Raw genomic sequence first — 7,950 nt, 5'->3', positions numbered from 1 at the left:
TTCAGAAATATGTTCCTAATTAAACAATAAAAAGGCAAAAGGAATAAAAAGTAACACCAAACCACACTGAAGCCATTACATTTTATTACAAAATGGAACAAAATGTTCACTAGAAATAGCATGATACAGCAGTTATTACTGTTAAATAAAGCCGATATAATCTTACCATTGTATGTGACAAACAGAATTGACATATATGGTGCAAACGGTTTATAGTTGTAAAAGTAAAGCAGTTTTGAATTATTCCAGACTAAGAAATCTCTTTTTCTTTGAAGTGTGTGTATACGCGTGATGCCGCCACTCCACATCTGCCGTGGCCTCGTTCTCCAGGGTTCCCAGTTTGATCATGTACACTAGAAAAGATGGGAAAAACGATTAAGCTTCTTCCGGAAATGAACATGTCAGGCACGTTACTTAGTCTCTTCATACTCACGTTTCATTTCAAACCTAGGCCCAACCTCTGTCATCTCAACGTTCTTGTGGTCCGTTTTCTTATACGTGTGATGCCTAGAATAAAACATTTTTGAATTAGCACAGAAAAATTGGCACATATCAAAGAATTGTGCTTGATGTAAGATGTAAGAGGTGCCAAATACTCTGCTCCTGACCTGAAGGAGATGTAGTCCTCCTGGTTTGCAAATGTAATGACACGCCGGCTGTCCTCTTTGGGAACGGGAAACAGATACTTCAGGATATTCGAGACCTACGAGCAGAATTAATGATTGGTACGACTACAAACAAGCCGCGGCGCAAGGGATTTACCGGGTTTCAGGTGACATCACAACATTCTACAAACCCAGAGTGTGAAGGAGATGAAGGTGGGTTAATGGCTATTGTAAATTATTATTAACTTAGTATTATAAGTTTTGTGATGTGGTTATGTCAATTTTCGGTTAGAATTGTCCATCATTTGCATCGTAACAATGATATACTTTTAAGATTTAATTTGTGGATATTTGCACGGAAATACCAGAGAATAGCTAATATATTACAGAATTACCCAGTTTCAGATGATCCACTGGCCTGTTATGTTTAATTCAAATGAAGGTTGGCTAAATGTTAATTATATATGAAGTTTATAGGGAGAGTAGGATCAATTTAGAGCAATAGTTTGAAATGTCAAGTGGCAAAACTCAGCGTCCCAAGAATTACAATCTGGGCTCACAAATGATTTTTAAGAAAAGTTATAAACAGAGAGATCTAAACAGAAATGGCTTGGTAGTTGCGTGATTTAAATTATATTGTTTAAAAAAAAAAGACTGGACAATGTAAAATTGTGGAGTAACAAGGGGGCAGATGTCGTAAGATAGATCTACTTTCTGCTCCTCTTCATTCGAATTGCAGCTTTGTTGTGGACATTTTAACCTCTTTACCCCCGCCTGAACCAAGCACACTTTGTCCAGTTTGGCTTTACCCAAATCTAAAAGCTTCTAGAAAGAAAGAAAAAAAAAAGTCAAGATGGCGGCACGGTAGCGCAGCGGTTAGCGCCTCCTCTTCACAGCTAGAAGGTCCCGGGTTCGATTCCCAGCAGTGGAGTTTGCATGTTCTCCCCGTGTCTGCGTAGGTTTCCTCCGGGTACTCCGGTTTCCCCTACCACTAAAAACATGTGCAATAGGTGAATCCTCCAGCCAAGTGATTCTGACCATCAGCCTGGCTTCACATCATGGAGATGGGTCCCCGGGCGCGGCACGGCAGTCGACCACTGCTCCTTACAGGTTGCCCCAGCGGCATCGAAGGATGGGTTAAATGCAGAGGACAAATTTCCCTACGGGGACAATAAAGTATACAAAAAAATGGCGACAAAAAAGTGACATAAAAAGTGTTGAAAATGCAACAAAAACCCCCACAAAAAGGCAAGAAAAGAGTAACAGAAAAAATGATTAAAAAGTCACAAAAACGTAGGTCTTAGCTTTCAAATGAGGCGTTTTTCTGGCTTAAAAGCTGCAACATTTGGGTAAAGCTGAACTGGAGAAAGCACACTTGGTTATGGTGGGGGTTTAGAGGTTAATGTCTTTTCTTTTTAATGAAATAAAATGATAATGAAATTAAACACCTGTTATAATACTCAATAATTCTGACATATTGCCATTGCTTAACATTTATCCCCATGTTCGGTGTGTGGTGCATGACGTAAAACACAGTAGAAAGTGCATGACTTCAGCATCCTTTTTTCTTTAGGAAAAATAAGGTCCACCAACACGCAAACTTCCTCTGATTTAGAAGGATTGATCTTGTTTTTAATGTAAATGATCAAGTTGAACATGTGTAGGCTTTCCCTTTGGAAGTATCTGCTGTAAATATCATGTAATTAAGACAAGAACACAGTCTTGTACTCCTATCTGAGAGAGGCACATCACCACATTCTGCAGTTTGAATACTCCTGATTTATGAGTCAGGTCTGGTCGCTCACCCTTTTGCCGAGCCGAGACGAGAAGTTGTGGAAGATGAGGTGTGGGTAGGCCTCGGACATGGTGCCTATGTCGGGAACATCGTGCCTCATCACCACGTTGTAGAGTGTGAAATACGCTGTGGGGCCGAAAGGCAAGTGGCAAACCACCAGCCCATCTGTGAAGGAGACAGGGACAAAAGTTAAAAAGAAAGTTCTGAAAAACATCATTGCAAATATAAGAACACGGTTTAAAGTTGTGATTTTATGTCAAGACAAGCGGCAGAAGTGAGTTATGTTATGACACTTGATAGAAGCAGGATCATCCTTCATTTATTCATTACATTTCTGTGCAGGTCAGATTCAAGGTTTCTTTCTTAGTACCCGCAGGTAAATATGTTTGCAGAAGGGAATGCAGTCTATTGAAACATTTACTATTTTGCGTACATATTACTTCATTTCTTTAGCATATTACTTATTTTGGATTCAACATTGGCGACGTTTAAGAATGAGCTGTCACAAAAACACAGATTTCCAAAATAGGTTGCGATCACAACAGAGCCTATAGAGTTCAGAATTGTGATGTCATATCACTAAGCATCATGGGATTTGCAGCAATAATAAACTCAACTCAACTCAACTCAAAATACTCGATTATTGTTCACATGAAAACAATTGGACACCACATTGAGTTTGATGTGGGGCAACAGTGGCGCAGATGGTAGAGCGGGTCGTGTCATGATCGGAAGGTCGGGGGTTCGAATCCCACCTCCTGGAAGTGCACGCTGTCGTTGTGTCCTTGGGCAAGACACTTCACCCACATTGCCCCCCGTGTCTGCGTGCATCAGGGCTGCCAACTCTCACGCTTTCACCGTGAGACACACGCATTTGAGTGCCTTCACACGCTCTCACGCCACACTCCTCTTATCACACGCTTAACCAAAAAATGTCCCTGACTTTTTGCAGTGAGTGGCTGCAGACGCTGTATTTTGTCTGTGTGCCTGTACGGCTCCTCTGTGTGTGTCTGTTGGCGGTGATAGCGAACGATTCGGCTCTGAACGAGTCTTTACAGTGAACGATATGAACGGGTTCGCGGAGGTGAACGGCTCCTTTTTTGTAGGCTGTTATTATTTTATTCCTTTTCGGAGGAGGGGCGTCTCTTAAGTTGTGCATGCTTATTTTGCAAAAGAAAAGTCACTGCTGGAGTGGGGCGGACGGAGAGAGGAGTGGCAGAGGGACTGCGAATGCATGACCCGCGGGACGTGAGCGCGGCCTGCGGAGAAACAGCGAGAGAGCGCGCCCGAACGCTCGCGCCAGCTCTCCCGGGCCATGGGAGAGAAAAAGGTGCATGGGTTCCGTGAGTGACGAGGCGGCTACAGGAGCCCCGACACTCACATCGTCCACCTGTTCGCTCAGCTCACTCTTCTCTTGGCCGCCTCCGAAGCGACATCACCGCGCCCACTGCCTCCTCCGCCCCGGTCACCTCCGCTGCAGCTCCACGAGGTGCTCAAAGTGAGCAGCATAAGGCAACGAGTTTGAGAAATAAAAGTCCTAATGAAATAATAAACAACGGTTACAGCGGAGATCGCGTTGAAGCTAGACCTCTTTTACTTACGTTTTTTCCCCTTTTGCGCGAGGGAGAGATAGGCAGAGAAAAAGTAGCCTAGTTATTACATTGAATAATCATTCAAAGTTTAATCATCAAACATGCTCTAACATACTGCAAAATACAGGGATCAAATGTTCATATTATCGAAAGCTTGTGCTGCTTTTTGTTGGTAATAATTGGAATGAGTGACTCAGAAACAGAGACATTGTGTCATTGTACCTTTTGGCAGGGCTGTAGCGATGAAGGGGGCTCTGGGCATTTGCTGAGAAGCCCCAATTTGAAAGGGGCCCAGAAATATAATTCTTTAACACCAGTAAATAGACCAGGTAAAATTATTATTTATGATCTAAAATGCACCAGATTGAGGGAAATCATATCTGAATTATAAAAAAAGGACCCCAAAACCCCCCCCTTCAGCGTACACTCCCACACTTTCAATAGGTTCTGATGGTCATGTGTTGTGGTGCCAAACCCCTTCTGATCCATTATGCTGCTCCTGATGTGCTCAGTCATGTAAAACGTATACTTGTTTTTGGCTTATAATTTAATACCATTACGAGACACTATCGGCATGAAAAGGCCAGCCAGCTTGGGACCGACCAAAGTCTCACTCCAAAGTTTGATGAAAAGTTGGCAGCCCTGGTGCATTGATGTATGAATGGGTGAGTGGATCCTTGCTGTAAAGTGCTTTGAGTGCCTAATGTAGGTGGAAAAGCGCTATAGAAGTTGAGACCATTTACCATTTATTTACCAGCTGTGACTCAACAGCTAATGGAGTTGTTCCATGGCTTTTTTTCTCCACTTTTTTTAATACTGTTTTAGCTAATGCATGCGATCACTCGCAAACATGGCAGATCTCCATGGCAACAGTACGTTTTGCTGCGTTCATGTGGATGGGGGAGCTCGTTCTCCAGAGATGTGACATAATAAGTCCATCATTACTGGGACAATCTGCATGAAACAAAAACATGCAATGTCTTCTCAGTCTTAACCCCCACATGAACCGAGCACATTAGCTCCAGTTAGGCATTACCCAAATCTAAAAGCAAAAAAGTGGTAAAAGAGCGACAAAAACACACAACACTAATAAACAAAAGTAACAAAACACCACAAAAAAGTGACAAAAAGAGTGATGAAAAAGCAAAAAAAAAAAAAAATCAACATTAAAGCCACAAAAACCTGACAAGAATGCGATGGAAAAGTGACAAAAAAGTCAACATCAGTTTTGTAGGCCTTAGCTTTCAAATTTTGCTTTGTGGATCCAGTCACTTCCAAATAATGATACATTTCAACATCTGTCAACCTTCCTTTAAGGGACTTCTTTCCAAAACTGTTTCTCTCCCATAGAGCAGTATTGGCACCTGCCCTCAGACTAGTAAGACACACAGACTGTCAGACTATATGGAAACGCCGCGTCTTACCGGGCTGTCCTCTCGTCTCGTGTATGATGACGAGGTCTGTGACGTTGTTGGCTTTGCAGGCTCTGACCAGTGAAGCGATCTCATGGTTTCCTCTGTTCATTCTCTGAGCTCCGGGAAACATCAGCTTTACCTCCTGTAACATACGAGACAAGACATCAAGTCAGTCCATGGCATTTCGTTTTGAATGTTAATAATAGTCTTTTATATTCTGACCTTGGAAAACATTTTGAGCCTCGAGCTTGGGTCTCTGGAAGTAGTGACCATGATTTTGGGATCTTCCACTCCTGCCCATTTATACTCATCGTCCATATGCGAGCTGACCCCTACACCACACACACAAATGAAAAAGTTCATTGAATGGAAAAGAGTGGGCCAGGCAGGGAAAAAGGAAAAGTTTAAGAAGGTTTTTGTGCAAGACTGCTGGACATCTAGTATATAGTGAACTAGATCTAAGGGGCTGAAACGTCTTAAAACAAGACTTGCCTTCTGCTCCTTCATCATCGTACTCCAGGAGTTTCTGTAGCTGCAGGGCATCTTTGCGCACCTCGGTGGGAAGAAGCCGATTTTCTGCGATCAAACAGGAAGTTGTTAGTGAGCAGATTTCTGTATATCACTGTTAAGGGTCTCTAAAACATCAGAGGTCGTTGTACCATCAAGTGCTCCTTTTATCTTCTGTTTCTTCTCCTCTATCGTCCGGATGCGGTCCTCCTGGGCTTTCCTGTAGAGGTATTCTTTCCTCAGTCTAACCTCTCTGCGAAGCTACAAACCAAGTGCAGAAAAAGTCAAGAACATACACGACTGGCATTCTGTTTCCACAGTCTCTACATTTACATAAGATTAGGCTCAAGACGTTCCTTTTCAATTCAGCTTATGGTCAGGTTAGATCGGTAAAACTCTAACCTACAGCCTAAAGCAAAGCTGCCCTAGGAGTAACACAGCTGTGGGAAGAACGGTACACTCACTGAGCGCTATCAAGCTCTTCTTACTGCATTTACTTTTGTCTTTTATTTATGATAGAATAATTCCTTTATCTGTTCATCACTATTCACATGATGTCCCCCTGCCCCACTCCCTCTTGGGAGTGTCTGTTTCAGATGGACGGACGTTTGCATCGCAGGCTTCAGCCTTAGCGGAGGAACCCCCTGTCCAACAAGAACTGAAGCTTCAACAAGGACTGGACGCTCTTAATAATAATAATAATTCATTTGATTTATAACACACTTTACCGCGATACAGTAAGTAACTATAACAAGTGATATGTTTGATATGTTTAAGTCACGTGTCCAAAGTTTATAAACCAAATACTGTTTGACATTTACTGAAGAGTTTAGATTGAAAAGTGCATTAACACAAGTGCTGTGTAACTGTTACTGGAAAACAAAGGAGTGTGTGATAAAAAAAAAAGAAATGCCTCCAAACACAGTATTGCAATACTTGATAGAGTGACAATACTTGGTATTGCAGTACAAAGTATTGCGATCCAAGTCTGATCCGATATTCTGTCCCAGCCCTAATAAACATTTTTAATGACCCAGAGGAAAGGCCTTTCTAAATACAATTCCATCTCGGCCGGTCTGCAGACTCCCTTCAGCCCTGGGTCGATGTTTAGCCTCTCCCTCCTCCTGTGGTTCTCCCCTAAATTTATCTTTTCGGTTTTTCCTTGCCATGTAGGAGACTCTAAGGACAGGGGCTCCATCTGCTGCTTAATAGGATATTACATGTTTGGACATTATGTTTGCCTGAACGCTACATTTGCTTCGACATTAGTGTTTTGTTTTTGTTTCATTGTCTTAACATTTGGTGCAGCCCTGTGAGGGAACTCCTGTTGTGATGTTGGGCTAAGCAGAACAACTTGATTGATTGACAACTCTGAGAATTAATCATGTAATTAAAAGACCTGATAGTCGTATATTAGAATGTGATAAACACAGATCTGAATTAAATTAGGAATTAGGCTTCACCAAAGATCCCACTCTGAAAAGCGCTGCTCTTGACACAGATCTAGAATGTGTTTTCTTGGAGCTCCGCATGATTTTTCTACTCAACATTAGCAAGGCTCATTGATAACATTGAATTATTTCGTCTAACAACAGAGCTTCGCGCACACATCTTTAACAACACACATGTCCAGTCTTTAACAACATAAGAAGTACAAAAAAACCGTGAGAAGTTTAAAAACGTGTTGATCTTACCATGATTACTGGTAGTAGATGGCTGATGCTAATTCTCACATGGACACAGGAAGAGGCGTGAACAACGTCTTCTGTGATTGGCTGCAGTGGAACCAATGAACTCGCGTTTTACTCAAGCGGAAAGCAGAATTTCAAAATAAAAGGCTGGAGTAATGAGTTTCAAAATAATAGAGTGCATATAAATAAAGTGGCAAATAAAGATTTTTCAAGAACAGTATGATTTTTGAGTTGGTAGTAGAATCAAAAATGTGTTTTTATTTGACAATTCAATCAGCTCAATTTTAAACAACGATTGATTAAAAAATAAATTGCAATGGCAAAATAAAGAGCATTTTTTGCGGC

The 7,950-nt window shown here is 41.7% G+C and overlaps 1 protein-coding gene across 1 annotated transcript; it reads right to left on the bottom strand.

Annotated features, from left to right (window-relative positions):
* Positions 1 to 95: 95 nt before the first annotated feature.
* On the bottom strand, positions 96 to 7,682 carry imp4 (IMP U3 small nucleolar ribonucleoprotein 4). The gene is made up of 9 exons (XM_079568750.1): positions 7,609 to 7,682; positions 6,067 to 6,175; positions 5,900 to 5,983; positions 5,630 to 5,739; positions 5,417 to 5,549; positions 2,411 to 2,565; positions 609 to 703; positions 434 to 507; positions 96 to 353 (listed from the first exon to the last, which is right to left on the bottom strand). The coding sequence occupies exons 1-9, from the start codon at positions 7,609 to 7,611 to the stop codon at positions 241 to 243; spliced, it is 876 nt and encodes a 291-aa protein (XP_079424876.1). The 5' UTR covers positions 7,612 to 7,682; the 3' UTR covers positions 96 to 240.
* Between the last annotated feature and the right edge of the window lie 268 nt (positions 7,683 to 7,950).

This window comes from Gobius niger (assembly GCF_951799975.1).
Source record: "Gobius niger genome assembly, chromosome: 1".
Lineage (NCBI taxonomy): Eukaryota > Metazoa > Chordata > Actinopteri > Gobiiformes > Gobiidae > Gobius > Gobius niger.
This window is presented reverse-complemented; position numbering and strand designations above follow the sequence as displayed.